This window comes from Brienomyrus brachyistius, chromosome 20 (assembly GCF_023856365.1).
Source record: "Brienomyrus brachyistius isolate T26 chromosome 20, BBRACH_0.4, whole genome shotgun sequence".
NCBI lineage: Eukaryota > Metazoa > Chordata > Actinopteri > Osteoglossiformes > Mormyridae > Brienomyrus > Brienomyrus brachyistius.
In genome coordinates this window covers 2,616,994-2,635,369 of record NC_064552.1, presented here as the reverse complement: position 1 = coordinate 2,635,369, position 18,376 = coordinate 2,616,994, and the positions used below count along the sequence as shown (strand labels likewise).

Here is an 18,376-nt window from a genome sequence, read left to right as displayed (position 1 = left end):
CATGGTGATGCGTATCTTGTAGGTTAAATTAACGGACCACGAGGAGTGATTATCCAACCACCACCTGTGGCTGTTGGATCTGACCGCCAGTAATCGGGCTTTGCACATGATGCTAATCCTCCTCCATCAGGGTGTCTTTTGGGGGTGTGATGGGGATACGTTGCCCGTAGGGGAGAATAGGCACAGGAAGGAGGAGGTCTTGTCAGGTCAGCCCCGAGCCTCAGGGGTCTGCAAAGACCGCAGTGTAATGAGCGCCGCTCTGGTGGCCAGCTTCAGCCGTGCGGCAGCAGTAAGTCTGACTGATCAGCGCTATCGTTCTCATGTCTGTTAATTAGGTGGCCCGCAGCCTGTGAAACTTTGCTCAACAAGGACTCGGGGTGCGGGGGTGGGAAAGGTGCAGAGCCATGTGGCCCCCCCGGCCAAGCGGCCATGGTCATGCGAACCCTCTCATCTTGCTAGCGTGTGGATCCTCACCAAGTTCTGATCTGGGCTCTGGTTTCAGCTCTGGGGAGTGGGGGTGGGTTGCTCTTGAAGTGCTTTGCTACCCCAGAGAGGGCTTGGCCTCTCAAACTCACGAGGCACATATGGAAGAGATGGGCAGTCCATACCAGTAGGATGTTTTTCTGCTGTAGTTTCAGCTGCCCTGTGTGTAATGCTCCTTCTATCCACCAGGGGGCAAAGTGTGCCATACTCTCTATTAAGAATGCCTGATTCAATGAAAACCACGGCAACTACGTACATAAGCACTGCTCTCCGTAAATCTCTGTTCCAATCCATGTGAATTAAGGAGCTCTGAGGCAGAGTGGCGCATTAGGAGTGATTAGGCTGAGGGACAGAAGCTGGGACAGGTCACCATCACGCACTTCTGTCTACAACCATTTGGTTATAGCGCCCCCTGTGCATGGGACTGCTGTTCTGGGAACTCGGGCCTGACTCTCGGTTCACTTCTTTTCTAGAGGCAGGCAGCAGGCACTGTGTCTCCTACGGTCCAATCACCTCCACGGCCAGACCAGGAGGAGCGTGAGTCCCGCACACAGTGAGTCATCCCTGGCATGAGAGGCCAGCCCACCTCCCCTGCATCCCCGGGGCCTCCAGCAGGTGAAGACAGGGTGCCAGAGAGAGGTGAGCTGTCCCCACACACACATATACACAGGCCTGCTTCCATGCATACACATACAAGCACGTTTGTATTCATATCTTTGTGGTGACTCACCATTCATTCCTATGGGAAAAACCTTAATCCCATCAATGATGCCCCTAACCCCAACTCAGCCCTAACCCTAACCCACACCCAACCCTAACCCCCACCCAGCCCTAACCCAACCTTAACCCCCACCCAGCCCTAACCCTAACCTAACCCTAACCCCCACCCAGCCCTAACCCTAACCTAACCCTAACGCCCACCCAACCCTAACCCCCACCTAGCCCTATATATATATAGTACTGTGCAAAAGTCTTAGGCAGTCCAAAGAAATGTTTAAAGCTGTTTATCTGTGCAGCAAGTGTACTTTGGCTTAGAACAAAAACACAGTTTAACATTAGAACGTGTGCAAATTAAGAGTAACACGATAAAAACTAGTAATAATTTCTTCTGTTTTCTAAAAAGTTACTTGAATCCAGTTGGATGGCTAAACTTTTCCTCAGGGGCACCTCAGCCGTTCCAAGATTTTGTTAAATTTCACCAACAGCACAATTAAATAATTAAATACTTTGGTTTAAAAAGTCAGTGACAGATTGACTAGCTGTATGAGGTGTGCTAGTGGCCAAGTCAAAAAATACATGTCTGCACTGGACGGTCGCTGCAAATACTAGGATGATTTTAGCAGAGGTTCTGAAATGGATAAGCTGACACACTTTGACAGGCATAATATCACAGTTTTACACCGTGTGGATAATCTAAACATCATTTTCTTTGCCTGCCTAAGACTTTTGCACAGTACCGTATATGTATCACACACACACACACAGACAGACACACACACACACACACACACACACCCTCCCCACCTCGGGGGCTGAATTCCAAATGTGATAGTTATTAAACTGGGACCTGAAAGGAAGGACTTTGCTGGAAGAAACACACATGATAATGGTCTTTTCTCCAAAGTGTCTTTTTCATGGCTTAGTTTAGATTTTCATTCTTTTCTTAAATGATATTCGGAGAGTGCCACTGTGGGATGTCCCTGGCCACCACCCTTGTGGTTCTGGTGTAGGGGAGGCTGTCATGAGCAGTACTGGTAATTTACCACTAAGTGGAGCAGAGGAGTTGGGCAGCAAGTCCTTCAGAGAGACCAGAGTCTGTCCCTTTAACTTGAAGGGTATCACAATGGTGCCTCAGTGAATGACCACCAGGGGGTGCTGCAGAACCTTCTACAAATCTAAAATAGGACATGCCTAATGAAGACCTTGATGGCGCTACGCCTTTACCCACGATGCACTGCTGCACAGGAAGCTTCATCTGCCACTGCGCTTATCTCCCTGCTGCCCTGGCAGCATCAATTTCCTGTGATTGTAGTCACATGACCCTCTGCTTGTGGTTGGCCCAGCTGTGCCGGTAATTGGGGCTGTTGATGGTGGTTCCCTCTGCGCAGCGTGTGTGTGCGTTTTTGGGCGTGTCAGCGGTTCGCGCTGGTTCTGTGCCATAAACCTGTACCGTTAATTTAGGCGCTGGGGGTACGGGGTGATTTGCGACCACTTTTATTTGACTGCGGTGTCCGTGGGGGGTGTTTGTGTCTGCAAGAGAGGCTAATTTCACACTCTGCGGCCTCCTGGGCCATGTGGAGGAAGCCTCCCTGTGGGACACGGGAGGTCAAAGGTCACGCTGGACAGCTGACCCTGCAGGAGGCCCCGCCGTTTGGATACTCTGATCCCGGCTCGTCTTTCCCTGTTCCCATTAAAACGGAACAGAGTTAATATGGAGCACTGGGGTATTCGCGTGGGCCGTGACCCCAGCCCGGTAAGTCATTAGGCCCCTCCTGTCACCCTGAAACGGAGCTTAAAAGAGCGGCACATGGCCGTTTTCGGCCCGGCTGGACACCGCTGACATCTGACCAGCATGGCAGAAATCTGTAAATATCAGCACTTTAAAAAGACGCCGAAAAGGATACGTGTGGTAGGGGGTGAAAGTGATGTGGCAGCGACGGCAGCTGTGATAATCCAAAGTTAATGACTGCGCCCCCTGCAGCGAGGATGACGCCCCGATGGGGCCTGTCTGTCCTGGGGGGAAAAGGCAGGGCTGCTTGGGTCTCGCGTGGAGGTAGCTGTGAGGCCAAGACATCACTGTGACATCACTTCCTCATGCGGGGCTGCATCGTGTCCAGGGACCAGGGACATTCCAGAACCTTTACTGCCCACACGTGCGCGCACACACACACACACACACACACACACACACACACACACACACACACACACACAAATGCACACACACACACACACACAAATGCACACACACACACACACACACACACACAAATGCACACACACACACAAATGCACACACACACATTTTTAATCCATATATTTGTGGGGACCGTCCAGCCTGACCACAGCGCCGAAAGAACATCAGGAGCTCAAAGTTTGCTGGGCAGAAGCTGGGGCCAGATAATTAAATTACTCTATTCCGGTGGATTAGAGAGAGCTGCCCCCCCCATGCGGGGAGGTTATTATTTTTCTGCTCTGAAAAGGAAAAGCCCTTTGAGTGAGGCTCTGCCCCCACCCCGCTTTGATTGTGGAGAGCGTAGGGGGTGGCTCGCTGGGTGGGTGTTTGGCCGCTGGAGAATGCAGCAACTTTGTTTGAAAAGCTCAATAACAAGTGAAGGAAGCTAATTTCTTGGCCACGGTGGACACTGCCGTCACCGGGCAAGTGACACTGCGGTTATCTGTAATGTACCGGGGATAAAGGTGCTCTTTTTACAGGGAAAGCCCTCTGCGATGGCCGGTCAGCTCATCACATTTACACGCTGTACAAAAGGCATCCTGTCAGTCTTCAGCTCACCAACAAATAAAACATAACGTCATGGCCTCAATCCCGGTCGATGGGGGAGGGCAGAGGGCCCCCATCAAAAGGCAGATAGGAAAAGTTATAGGGCGACAATCAGCTGCATCTTACGACCCCCCCAACAGATTGCCGGCAGGTTTTCTGACTCCAGAGTGTGAGCATGCATGTGCGTTTGTGTGTGTGTATGGGTGTGTGTGTGTGTCTGTGCTCAGCCTGCTGGACCTAGTGACTCGAACCGGATCAGGAGCTGGAAAAACTTTCCCTGATGGAGGGAGAGTATAAAGAGGGAAAAGAGATAGAGAAACAAACCAAAAGCGGGAGAGAGGGACTGAGAAAGAAGGGAAGAGAGAAGGAGGAACAGAAAGAGGAGGAGGGTGACATGGAGAGTAAGGAAGAAGGGAAGAGAGGGAGGAAAAGAAAGAGGAAGAAAGTGATAGAGAGTAAGGAAGAAGGGAACAGAGGGAGGAACAGAAAGAGGAGGAGAGTGGCAGAGAGTAAGGAAGAAGGGAAGAGAGGGAGGAAAAGAAAGAGGAAGAGAGTGACAGATAGAAATGAAGTGAGGGAGGAACAGAAAGGGGCAGAGTACTGAATCACGAGGAGGGATTGCAAAAAAGGCGGGGGGTGAATGTGAGAGAGAGAATGGGGCGGAGGGGAGGAGGGGCCAGGCTGGAGCAGACAGTGGGGGGGGGTGTTCTCATTCAAACTGTCAGCCAGCAGCTCTGGAGGTGCCTGCTGAGACTCACAGACAAAGAGCAGAGAGAGGGAGGTACATACTCGGAGCGGAGAGGGAGGCGCACACTCGGAGTGGGCAGCCGGACGGAGAGGCAGCGATGCAGGCGACGGGCTTGGGTAGGTGAGCTCCGGGAAGGCAGAGGAAGCTCGTGTGCAAGTGCAGGTCTGCGGGTCTGCGTACGTGGGTCGGTGTATGTGGGTCTGTGTGTGCAGGTCTGCTTGCGTGGGGGCAGCGGAGAGCGGCTGGCTCACATGAACGGGAAGAGATCCGGTTTCAACTCGTACTGTGAACAGAAAAGTGAAAAAAGACCCCCAGGCAAGCAGGCAGGCGGGCTGGGGGGGGTACGGGGGAGGGGGGTGCATTCTCAGCTCTTTTTTAAAGTGCAGCTCTTGTTGACGCTCCTCATTTCCCCCTCAAAGCTTAACTCTGAAGTTAGTTGTGGAATGCCATGGAGCGGGGGGGGGTAGGAGAGGGATGGGGGCACAGCTGTGGGCCTGGGGGCGACGCGCGAGTGAGGCTGTCGTCCGGCAGAGGAAACCAAAACACACAGACCAGCTATGGCTATGGGGGGGGCAGGAAAGGTTCCTGGAATGCAAGTTGGGCGACAGCACCCACTCTGCCCCAAACGCTGGGGGGAGGTGAAGGGGGGGTGACTGTGTGGCCAGATGAAAGTGGGGACGTTCACAGCCGGGGTTTTAGGCGGGGAGGAGGGTCCTGAAGAGGCACGTGAGGGGACCTTCCTCCACTCACAGAGGACGAGCAGCCTGAGCAGTGCGGTGTCCCCAGCAGCCAGACAGCGGCGCCGTTGTACCCGCCGGCTGCCTGGCCGCAGGGTTCCCTCATCAGCTCCCTGCTCTTCATATTTTCCACTCGGCTTTTCAGGGAGACCTGCACATCACTGGGCTCACAGCTGATCTCCAAATAATGGTCTGTGAGCGCCTCTGTGAGCACATCTGTGTTGTTTCCCTGGTTCATGATTGGTGTGTTTTCTGGGCTTCACTGTATCAGTCACTGTATCGGCTACTGTGTCAGTCACTGTGTCAGTCGCTGTGTGTGATTTGCTGTCGAGTTGCTGTGAGTCCGTTGCTTTGCACGAGTCACTGTGTGACACTGCGTGTCAGTTGCTTTGTGTCGGTCACTGTGCCAGTTCTTGTGTGTCAGTCATCGTATGTTGGATGCTGCGTCAGTTGCTTTGTGTCAGTTTCCCGGTGTCTGTGATTACTGTTACTCTGTTGATGCTGGTGACTCACATAATGGCAAAAAGCTCACGATGGGGCCCCCGTGGCCATAGGACTAGATCCACCTTCTCAGGACATCAGAGTTGGGACGGGAGGGGCTCTGGTGTGAGCAGACAGGGCCACGGGGCCCGACCACAGCATTAACCCCCCCATGGCCACCCTGCTTTGTCACGACGATGCTAGAGAACGGATCAGAGATGGAGTGAAAGGACAAAACAAAATCGACCAATTCAAGTAGAACCCAGACCCATCCCAGTGTGGGGGGCGTTTTACAAATGTGCTCACAGCTTGCACACACCCTGCCTGTGTGGCACTGGGCTGTGGCCCTTGGCCATGCCAACTGCCTGCCTTTTAGCCCCTCCACCCCGCCCAGTATTTATAGCTCAGGGCCGGGCGCGGCGCGGCCAGCCGGTTTATGAAATGGTTCAGGTGTTACGGTGTCTGTGGCTGAGGCCGCCCTCCGTCCATCTGTGTGTTTGTGAGTGTGATCCCAGGCCCCCGTCGCCTCACTGCCTGACTCTGTGACTCTGTGAGGTGTAGTGACTCTGGTCTGTGCATGAGCCACTTTCTCCACCGTTTTCATGAGGAAATCACCCCCCCCCCCCACTTGTTTGGAGTGCATCCCCTGCAGTCGCCGGTTTCTATGACACCCCACCCACCCTGATAGTCTTCCTGTGTTCTGTATCTGTAAACCATCCTGGACGGTCACTACGCTTCCCTTTGACCTTAGCTTCCTGTTCCTGCTACCTGATTCTCATCCCATCAGGATGCTACCCTGTGGCCTAGCGTCAGCTGAAGCCTGGGACTGTTAGTAACTTAGAACCTAAGCGAGTCAGCCTTGCCCTGAGTCTAGCTCAGTCCACCAACTCCCAGTGTCTTGCTTCTCACTTTCTCATTGCTACCAAAGATATCGCAAATTCAGCAGGGTCACATACATACACACACACACACACACGCAGGTTTGTAATTGTGGGGAGAACTTCATTCATTTCTATGGACATAACCCTAATCCCAACCTGACGACCGTAACCCCCACCCAGCCCCAACCTTAACCATAAGTAAACGATCAAAATACGAGACTTTTTGGCATTTTCAGTTTTTTTATTGCATTCACAGATCTTGGTCCCCACAACAATAAAATAACAGGTTTTTATTACATTGTGGGGGGGGGGGGGGGACATTTGGTCCCCACAAAGTAATATAAAAATAAAACACACAGCTTCCAGTTCTGGATGCTGACTAAAGTGTTTATGCGTGTTTATGTTTAGTTCGTGAAGATGCGGTGCTGCATGTCAGCTCGTTATGAAGGTCGCAGATGAATTTTCTCCATCGTCACCCTGTTAGCGTGACTCTGCTTATTTTAACATGTTAGAAAGGGGGCCTTCCTGCATGTTTGTTTGTTTCTCACGCATGTCATGTGAAAGCATCTTTCTCAGGCCTGGGCAGGCCCTGGAAAAAGCTTGATGTATCACCGGCTGCTCCCTGACTCACTGGCATTTCTGTGTTTGCGTTGCGTAAACGACCAGTAAAGGTTTACATTTGCGCAGATTTCTTTCAAGGGAGAGAAAAAATAACCTGAAGAGTGAAGGGTCCTTTACATATTCCCTGATGCGCTGCCGTCCATCAAAAAGCTCTGTTTGTGTAAAACGTGTGCGTGTAACTCACTGCACCGCAGACGGTATGTTGATGAGTGGTTCTGCCTTCCAGCAGAATCGCCGATTGCTGCTGTCCCTGACGATTCGATCTCTGGTTCCTGACTTTGTGTAAATTAGAGTTAAACAGAGACCTATGAGTCACATGAGGTACTGTGGTTGAGTGTGTCTGTGTTGCATTTAAACATAGTAATAAAGTAAATGGAGGTGCATATGAATGCTTGGGTTGGACCAGAGCTGTTTCTGGCTTTTTAGCAACCAGCAATTGTGTTTGCATGTCTGTGATGCAGACTGATCTCTTCTCTACCCCTGGTCCCTCCCGTACACCTGTGTGTGGTTGTGTATCTTTGATGCTGATCTCTCCTGTAACCTCTGTGTGTGGTTGTGAATCTTTGATGCTGGTCTCTCCTATACCCCTGTGTGTGGTTGTGTATCATTGATGCTGATCTCTCCTGTACCCCTCCGTGTGGCTGAGTATCTTTGATGCTGATCTCTCCTGTACCCCTGTATGTGGTTGTGTATCTTTGATGCTGATCTCTCCTGTACCCCTGTGTGTGGTTGTGTATCTTTGATGCTGATCTCTCCTGTACCCCTGTGTGTGGTTGTGTATCTTTGATGCTGATGTCTCCTGTACTCCTGTATGTGGTTGTGTATCTTTGATGCTGATCTCTCCTGTACCCCTGTGTGTGGTTGTGTATCTTTGATGCTGATCCCCCCATATCCCTGTGTGTGTCTATATATCTTTGATGCTGATCCTTCTTGTACCCCTGTGTCTAGTGGTGTACCTTTGATGCTGATCCCTCCTGTACCTCTGTGTGGTTGTGTATCTTTCATGGTGATCCTTCCTGTACGCATGTATGGTTGTGTTACTTTGATGCTGATCCCTCCCGTACACCTGTTTGTGGTTGTCTATCTTGGATGCTGATCTCTCCTGAACTTCCTGTAGGTATTTTCTTTGTCCAATGGCCAATGAGAATCCAGCAGATGCCATAGCAGGCACTTATTCTGATATCAACTGGGAGGAATACCCCCCTACACCCATGGCCCCACCAAATATAAGGGGTGTCCCAGATATGGAGGGATAGGGGCCGCTGGCCCCTCCCCCTCATGTCTTGTCCAGAGTGCACTTATCTGTGCGTGATCCCGTCCAGAGGCCTCGACTCCAGCTCCACTCTGGGATTAATGGAGACCAGATGCTTTGAGATGCTAAGGAGTCACCCCCCCCTTCCCCCAACTCAGCCAGCCTGGAACTTTCTCCCACACAAAGGCTCCCCTCCTACCAGTGAGGTGTAGGCCTCAGATGCCATGGCAACGGCCCAAACATGGGCCGACACGAAAGTGCAGTGAGTGGCTCGTAAAGCGCGCTGGTCAGGCATCGTCATGGCGATGTCCTGCTTTGTTTTCCGCCTGGTTCTCATTTAAACCCTCTTTCCTCCATGGTCCTTTCTGCCATTCTTCTGCCTCTCCCTTTTCTTTAAAATAGGCTGCTTGGCGAGGGTGTTGGGAATGGGGGTGGGCCGGGGGTTTTGGATCATCAGGAACAGCATGGCTGAAATGGCCAGAGCCAACCCGGCATCACGCTGCGGTCACTTTGTACAGGAACATCTCTACAAGGGTACCGTGATGGCGGCTGAAATGAGGTCGTCTGCCTCCCTCTTAGCGAGTCTGGGGGAGTTTTTACTGCCACCCAGTCACGTGATATCAATCACACACACTGACACACATTTGTATACTTCCAGATACCTTCTGGACATGGGAAGATGCAAGAGTAACGGGCTGCCCACCCCCATCTGCCCCTCATCTCTCTCACTCTGTCTCTCTGTCTTTCACAGTCAAACATAGGAAATTAAAAGTGAGTGAGATGATAAGTGGGGCCTTACTCAGAGGAACCATTAGGGGGCCTGAAGTCACCGTTTATTCAGACACGCACACACATGCATATAAACATACAGACACACGCATATAAAGATACAGACACATACAAACACACACACACACACACACACACACACAAACATACAGACACACAGACTTAGAAATACACTCACACACACCTCTCTTTCTGCCACACATACTTCTGTTCTGGGGGCGTGTAGAAGGGCCTTGATCAGCTGCAATCGGGGATTATCTGAGTGCCGTTGCCCAGTAGCTTGGCGGCTTGCCCCCCCCCCCCCCCCGTAACTTGCACTGACTCTGTCGGGCTCTGCTGCTGGTAATACTCATGCCCGACATGGACGCTGTCTGAGCTGATGCGCCCGTCGCCAATCAGTCTGAGCCACTCTCCTGGGGGTGGGGAACTGAAATGAATTTATAACATCCACGTCACACGCTGTGTGTGAGGAAAACTGCCACTGAGATACAGTGCTATTGCCCGTTCAACTGTGATCTGGTCGGTGGCGCCCAGCTGGCCTGAGGCGCGGGAATCACCAATGTGGTTTGGAAGGAATGAAAGAGAAAAAAAGCAGATAGGAATGTGCTGCACAGGCTGGGATCGGTCAGCAGCCCCCCCACAAGGAGTTGGGGTGGGCTGGGGGTGCATCCCAGACACCAGGGGATGTGTGCTTTAAACATCCGCTCTACCCAAACTCCGCTCATTAACCTCCTTGCTAATCCCCTAGTTAATCCCCTCATTAGCCCCCCGTTAATTGCCAGATTTCAGGAAGTGATGGTGTCCTTTTGGTCACCGAGCCCATTGGCACTTGCATCATCACCCTGCTCCGGTGCTCGCATCATCACCCCGGCCCCCCAGGAGCTCTCCTGAGTTTCTGACACTTCTACAGCTCTCTGTCCCCTACCTGCCTCCCATGTGTGAATCGGTAATGTCATGGTTCCTAAAGCACCCCCATCGGGACGCACCTCCAAGCAAAGGTTAATCAGCGAGCTGAGAGATAATTACGCATTAAGCTGCAGGCCTCTTGCTGATGTGCATCTACAATGGAACTGGGTAACCTGAGCCGCGGGTGTAGCCAAGTCACGCAGACCCACATACACACACACATATACACACACACACACACACACATACACACACACACACACACAGACATACACACAGACACACACACAGACACACACAGACACACATACACACACACATACACACGTACGCACACACATACACATGTACGCACACACATACACACACGCACCCACACACATACACACGTTCGCACACATGCACCGACATGCTTACACACACGCACCACACACACACGCACCACACACACGCACCACACACATGCACGTTCTGACTGGTGAATTTTGGGGTTTCGGAGACAAAAAGGTATTGATGTCTGGAGTCCTGCCCTGCTGCTATCAGCAGAGTGTTTGTGTGTGTGTGTGTGTTTGCCTTTGTGTGCTGTGTTAGGCAGTGCACACTGCTGTATCAGGAGGTGGCCTGCCCCTGACTTTCTTGCTCACATTCCTGAGGATCACTGATGCAGTGTGGCAGTGATTTCATTAGTGACCCCTTTAAGCCCAGATCATCGCAGCACAGCCCCTTACAGCTCAGCCAGCACAGGACAGCCATCCTAGTACAGCACAGGAAAGCTAACGAAGTACGGCACAGCACAGCAGAGTACAGCACAGCAGAGTACAGCACAGCAGAGTACAGCACAGCCCAGCGCAGCCTAAGCACCACAGAGCCCCTCTCTCTCCATGTCCGAGCAGCCTTTCCCTTTAATGCATTACAGATAAGTAACAGCTGGCCCTGAGGCCTTAGCAGCCTCGGCTGTACTGAATCAGTGTCCTTCTGTCCCTCCGCCTCACAGCAGACGAAACCAGACATGAGCTGCCCCACCATTCTGCCCAGCTGTACCTGTTTAAGGCTGCTGGGGCCCAGTTAGTCCAGTTCCAAAGTGGGACAGCAGGCCACCCCAGGCACCCCCAGAGTCAGGAAGGTGATGTTTTCGAGGTGGCCAGGGGGGCGCCGGCGGGGTGAGGCGGTTCCCTCTGCAAAGGCCTGACTCACCATCCGCAGTATGAATCGTCATCATGCCCCCCCCCCAGCCGCAGCTGCATTTCCTCCTCCCCTCGGACTCTGTCCTGATTCAGAAGTGTTGTCGTGGCACCTGTTGTCATGGTAGCATCGGTTACCCCCCGCGGCTGGGAGCCCCGTTGCAGGACGGTTTTCCCCCAGAGCTTGGTGGGACGGTCGGCTGTTTGGCCCGCTGTGACTAGTGCCGGTTCTCCAAAGGTGAGCGAACAGTATCTTCTGTCTTGTGTTTCCTAAAGCTCAGACTCCCCCCGTGCTTAACTCATAAGTGCCTTGGTAGACCTGGAATGCCGTCCAAGCTTTCAGACAAACCCTGGATCCGCTGGAGCCTGGCAGACCGATGGGGGACAGCTCGGAGGCATTGCCGTGAGCCCTGTGTGTCTCATGGAGACTCCTGTGGAGACCCCCTCCCCAAGAAGTTTGGCAGCTGACCCCTTTATTTGTATCGCAATTTAGGCATTGCATCCCCAGAACCTGCAGTGCTCTCCGTTCAAATCCGGATGAAATCCACCTCCCATCGACAACACATGGAACGGCTGGCGCTGTAATTCGTCCTGTGTCCAAGGTGGGGGAGGGGCGGGTGCCGAGAGTGGCTGCCTGGTGTAAATAGCAGCAGGACGAGGTGGACAAGGGGCTCCTTCTCAAGGCTGGAGGAGAGTCAAAGGATTTGGAGGTCTGGAACGGGGGGGGGTCTGCCCCACAGAAGCTCACCAGTCGGGTTTTGGTCGGGTCACAAGGTCACGCTGGGAAGGACCGGGGCTGGGAGGGCTGAGTTTGTCTTCTGAAGCTGGCGCATGGCTTTGTGGTGCGCTTTGGGAAGGTGGCGTGGAGGGATGGGGGTGTGACCAGGATTGGGGGGGCTAATCCGTTATGTCAGGGGCCCACGCAGAGGCACGGCCGGGTGTCAGGGAGCTTAATAACCCAGCCGCCCCCCACCCGTGGTTCCCAGGAGCCTCCCGCCTCAGCAGGTTTGCCGGATGACTGACGGCAGAGAATAAGCAAAGGTTTCATGAGAATGACGCTGTCTGGGTGCTTTTAAAGCTCCTCATTGGAGTTTCCCTTCGTGATGGAGCAGGAGAAGCAGCTCACAGACCTTAATGACATCCTGGGAGATCTAGAGCAATGGTGTGAAATGCTCCTTGTTTAAGTAACTAATATCTGCAGTGTGGTGATGATGATGATGATACAATAGTAACAATGATGGCGATGATGGTACGGCGATCCCGATAATTATTGCGATGCTGGTACGGCGATCCCGATAATGATGGCGATGATGGTACGGCGATCCCGATAATGATGGCGATGATGGTACGGCGATCCCGATAATGATGGCGATGCTGGTACGGCGATCCCGATAATGATGGCGATGCTGGTACGGCGATCCCGATAATGATGGTGATACTGGTACGGCAATCCCGATAATGATGGTGATGTTGATACGGCGATCCCGATAATGATGGTGATGCTGGTACGGCGATCCCGATAATGATGGCGATGATGTTGATGACGATGATGATGTTGATGACGATGATGATCGTAATGCAGGTGGTGCTGATGGTCACGCGCAGTGATGATGACAGTGAAGGTCCAGTGAATCAGAAACTGCAGGTTGTCCCTGAGACCCACTGTGCACGTGTTGCAGATGTTGTGGTGGCTTTGAGCAAACCAGCAAGCCACCCCCTTACTTCCAGCTGGGGCAGTGAGTCATTTAAGACTCACTAACTCTGAAAGTGACTCTGTCTTTCACATTGAGTGAGAGTCACCAGCACACTGACAGACACTGTATCCCACTGTGACTCTGACAGAGTCTCTGCCCCTGCCTCCCTCCCCACAGAGCGTGTGGACTCCTCACACGGCCACCATGGCTCTGGTCCAGGCCCTGCCTGTCTCCAGTGACCCCTGCAACTCCGCCATCAGCGCCCAGTGTCCCTCGTCCCCGCCCCCACCGTCACCCCCTGCTGGTGCCATGGGCTCAGTCAGCAGTCTCATCGCGGGCCGTTCATACCAGGAGCGCCACTCCCGGGCCGGCGACCTTGGGGCTCGGGTTCGCAAGCCCACGCCTGGCACTGGCTGCTTCCGTGGGGGCAGCTCAACGGAGCACCTGGTGGGCCACGACCCACCCCCCCCTGGCAGGAGGCAGCCCCCCCCCGCCACCAGTGACAACTCCAGCTACGCCTACCTGAACGAGGACTTTGTCGGTGACTGGAACGACAACCTTGTGTCGACGGGTAGCCCCATCAGTGATGCTGAGGATGCAAGAGAGGTGCGGGTCCTCAACGGGAACATAGGGGGGCCCCCTCCCAAGCTTGTCCCTGTTTCGGGGAAGCTAGAGAAGGTAAGACCCCCTCACAACCCAGTCCAGACTTCCCTGCCCCCCCCATATACCAGTGGAATGTCTAAGAATCATATGAGTATCTGTGGTTTCTCTTCCAGAACATGGAGAAGACGGTGATCCGGCCCACAGCCTTCAAGCCTGTGTTGCCCAAGAACCGGAACTCGGTGCAGTACCTTTCCCCTCGGCCAGGGGGCACCCTTTCAGAGAGCCAGGGCAGCCTTAACCTTCTCCTGCCGGTGTCCAGTGGCTCGCCAGGTTGTGGCGAGAAGCGCGGCTCCTACAGTGGGGGCCGTGGCGGTGGCGGCGGGGGGGGCAGCCAATCCTGCGCCACATCCGATTCGGGCCGTAACTCCCTGTCCAGTCTGCCCACCTACAGCAGCACGGGCTACGGGCTGGGGGTGGGGGAGCCCTCTGTGGGCCCCCCAGAGCCAGTCCGGGCTGCCCCTGGCCACTCCACCTCGGACAGTGGGCGTTCCTCGTCCAGCAAAAGTACAGGTTCTATGGGAGGACGGTGCCGGCCACTCTCCGACGGCAGCTCCAGCGGGGTGCGCTCGCCAGTGCCCGCCGAAGGCTACGAGGGTGTGGTCCGCGACCTAGAGGACAAGCTGCGCGAGAGGGAGCTGGAGCTGCAGCAGCTGCGGGAGAACCTGGACGAGAACGAGGCGGCCATCTGTCAGGTGGAGGTGCCCTAACACTAATGCAGATGGCGAGGGAGAGTGTCTCCACTGCCAGCGTGCTGACCCCTGACCCCTCACCCCCTGCAGGTGTATGAGGAGAAGCAGAAGCGCTGCGAGCAGGAGCTGGAGGAGCTGCGGCAGAGCTGCGCCAGCCGGATGCGCCAGGCGTCGCAACGCGCCCAGCGTGCCCAGCAGGTGCTGCAGCTGCAGGTCTACCAGCTGCAGCAGGAGAAGAAAAAGCTGCAGGAGGACTTTGGGCAGCTGCTGCAGGAGCACGAACTACTGGAGAGCCGCTGCGCCTCAATCCAGCGGCAGCAGACGCAGCTGGGCCCACGACTGGAGGAGACCAAGTGGGAGGTGAGCGGGGGGGGAAATGGGATGGCCCAAAGACTGTTTTTGAGGGGAAGGGCAAACACTACACTATGGTTAGAAATGTGGCTGACTTTGACTACTTGCTACAGTGTCTTATAGTATTCGGCATGGGCTGCTACCATCTTCTCAAAAACAGGCTGGATTTTCCTGTTCATTCTTGTTGATCCGGATATTATCCGGGTGGCAGGTTTTAGTGGGTGTGGCTTCAGCTTCTCTAATGGTGATGCTCCGCCCCTCTCTCCATATTGCCCCGGACAGGTGTGTCAGAAGACGGGCGAGATCTCACTCCTGAAGCAGCAGCTGAAGGACCTGCAGGCAGACCTGGCACAGCGCACTGGCGAGATCGTCACACTGAAGGCGCAGCTGCGCGAGGCCCGGGCAGAGCTGCAGGCGGGCGAGGCGCGCGCTCAGGAGGCCCGCGCCGCTGCCCGTGCTCGCACTCTCGAGCTGGAGGTGTGCGAAAACGAGCTGCAGCGGCGCAAGAGTGAGGCGGAGCTCCTGCGTGAGAAAGCCAGTCGGCTGGAGGAGGAGACGGTACGCCTCCGTGAGGCCCTTGGCCAATGCAGAGCCACCAGCCCACCTCCTGGGCGGGCCCCAGTGCTTAGCCCCACCCACCATGAGGCAGATGAGCGGCTGCTGACCTGCGAGAGTGATGAGGTGAAGGCGCAGCGGCAGGGCTGCGGGGCGGGCGGTGGCACGCAGGCGCTACGGCAGCAGGTGGAGCGGCTGCGGGCGGAGCTCATGCTGGAGCGGCGGCGGGGCGAGGAGCAGCTGAGCACCTTCGAGGGCGAACGGCGCGTGTGGCAAGAGGAGAAGGAGAAGGTGATCCGCTACCAGGAGCAGCTGCAGCAGAACTACGTGCAGATGTACCGGCGCAACCGTGAGTTGGAGCGCGTCATGCGGGAGCTCAGCCTGGCACTGGAGAGCCGGCAGCTGGAACATGCAGCCGTCGGCAAGATCCACTTTGAGGAGATCGCCGCCACTGAGATCTAGGCCGGGCCCTCCAGAACTCTCCTGGCGGCTTCTTCCAGAGGCGTCCCGGAGCACCTGGACCATAAGATCCTTCTATTGTTTCACGTCAATGACATGTATTAAAGCACAGAAACACACTACACACATGGCAATAAAGCAATCGGGCAGTATCCAGGGACGCATATTCCAGGCAGGGGGTTATTTATTTAATTACTGCAGCTCGTCAGGGTTGAATATCACTTGCTCCCAATACCTGACATGGCATAAAGTGGCAGCAGAGCAAAGTAGAGAGCTGGGCTTGCAAGTGCCACTAAGCCAGGTGCGAGGGTCTCACTAGGCAGACCAGGGCCAGGGCTGTGGGTCAGCTGACACCCCGCGGGGTGTCTGCCTCGCTGAGGTCAGCTTCGCTGAGGTGTCCCCCTTGGGGCTGGTTGGACTTTCGCGTCGTCAGGGTGTCAGACGGCTCAGGAATGCACCAAGAACATGGGCAATGCCGCTTGCGCAAGTAGATTTCTGGTTAGTGACACGGTTACGTTCGAAAATGCACTAGTCCACGAAGGTGCTGTTTGGCCAAAGTGGGGACACGTCCTCAGGCAGGACACAGAGCCTTTCAGAGGGAAGTGGTGCTCGGTAACCATGCTCAGGGTGTGTGGGGGAACCTGAACATGCGGGTCACGTCGGGGACGCCTCACCCAGCCCGCTGGGCCCATGTTGCAGGTGGTCCGATGTGATGGGCGCTTTGATCTCACTTCTCTCAGACTCACTTTGCACGTGGTGTGTTGCCGACTCGCGGCAAAAAATGGGACACGGGACACGCCCCACCCCATCCCAGACATCCCCAGGGGGACAGGCGTCTATCGGCGCGAGTGAGGCGTTCCATGGGAACGACCCCCCCAAAACTGCATCATCATAAAAGCCTCGCTTTATAGACCCCCATCGATCTTCCTTGCTTTTAGCGGGACGGTGTCCGATAACACTCCTGGTGAGGCGGGGTTTCTCTTTCGTTAAGCGAAGGCATTAGCATGCGCCTGGGGACGGGACACCCGAGTGAGACGGGTAAACGATACATAATTACATAGATTATTCAGATCATAAACAGCTATCACGCGAGCTCCGTGCCTGGCTTCGGGTTACACTAGTGCACCCAACTAACTGGCTAGTTTAGCAGTAGCATAGCGACGGCTGTTCAGGGGCAGAGCGCAGGTGCGGGATGGCGAGGACACGGGTCCGCGCCCGTTTGCCGAATCCCGGCTCTCCCATCGCTGGCTCCGTACGACCTTGTGACTCTGGAGAAAGTTGCCGTCTTAACACACAAAGTAGTTTGAATTTCAACTCATTAAGTGCAAACCGATGAACTTTCTTCAGTGGAAACATATATTATCCTTTTATATAATGCTGTATATTTTTTGGAAGATAAATGCCAGCAGAAGAGTATTTTTGGAAACGTTAAAAAAAAAAAAAGTCTGAGTTAGCAGTCGCACAAGTGAGTCTCTCCAGGAAAAGTTTCACTCCGTGAGAAAGGTTCAGAGCTTAAGCGGAAATAAAATCCCCGGCTGCCGTAATGAGTGCATGAAGCGATTCCCTCACCGACGCGAAACCTGACCCATTCCTCCACAAAGGCGGCGGAGGATGAAGGGTGAACACTTAACTCGAAACACCTGTGGGGGCTGTCTCCACGTCGGCGCTGTTTACTCGCCACTCGACCCCCCCGGGAGGACAGGAAGACTGACAATAGTAGGAAGAGCTGACAGCTGGAGGGAGCGGATGGGGGAGGCTGCGGATTCGCCGGTCACTGTCCAGATTTGGACGGCATTTACCCAGGGTTCAGCTGTTGTCCTCCAGCCGGGACGTCTCAGGATGTGAGGACAGTGGGGTGGGGGCGACCCCTGGGCCAGCATGCCTGCCCTCCTTGTACATTTTCCAAACCAGTGACTCATGCATGGTGACATAGTGTAGGGCTCTATGCAGGCACACTATACCTGTTCCAGGAGACTAGGCACTCTGATTAGACCAAAGCACCACCAGACCTTCGCTGCTCCATTCTCGTTTGTTTTTGTTTTTTGCGTGTCTCACCCCTTCCTGTGTGCCACTCCATGTGCTGTTTTCTCCACTTTTTAATCCAACATTTATGTACGCTAGTCATCCTATGTATAATTTTCATGCTGTAAATATCTTGTAAAAACTGTTTTTAATAATAAAAAAACCTAAGGAAAATGAATATTTCTGGTGATTCCTGCGGTTATTTTTACAGCCTAGGATTAGCGGGTGACACGTTTTTTGTATTCAGCTATGTGTGGGTATTTTGGACATGCATGTAGGACACATTCCCTGTCCATGTCTGTCTCTGCTTGACTGTATCCGCAGAGTCATCTTTATGATGATTAGTCTTCATTGATCCCCGAG

The 18,376-nt window shown here is 54.0% G+C and overlaps 1 protein-coding gene across 1 annotated transcript; it reads left to right on the top strand.

The window, feature by feature from the left end:
• Positions 1-4,692: 4,692 nt before the first annotated feature.
• On the top strand, positions 4,693-18,191 carry LOC125715327 (leucine zipper putative tumor suppressor 2 homolog). The gene is made up of 5 exons (XM_048986662.1): positions 4,693-4,849; positions 13,452-13,952; positions 14,051-14,629; positions 14,717-14,986; positions 15,260-18,191. The coding sequence occupies exons 2-5, from the start codon at positions 13,479-13,481 to the stop codon at positions 15,992-15,994; spliced, it is 2,058 nt and encodes a 685-aa protein (XP_048842619.1). The 5' UTR covers positions 4,693-4,849; positions 13,452-13,478; the 3' UTR covers positions 15,995-18,191.
• The last annotated feature ends 185 nt before the right edge of the window (positions 18,192-18,376 follow it).

Coding starts and splice junctions, on each gene's coding strand:
- LOC125715327 (XM_048986662.1), top strand. CDS start 13,479: ATGGCTCTGGTCCAGGCCCTGCCTGTCTCCAGTGACCCCTGCAACTCC. Junction 13,953..14,050: donor TTTCGGGGAAGCTAGAGAAG/GTAAGACCCCCT, acceptor TTTCTCTTCCAG/AACATGGAGAAGACGGTGAT. Junction 14,987..15,259: donor TGGAGGAGACCAAGTGGGAG/GTGAGCGGGGGG, acceptor TGCCCCGGACAG/GTGTGTCAGAAGACGGGCGA.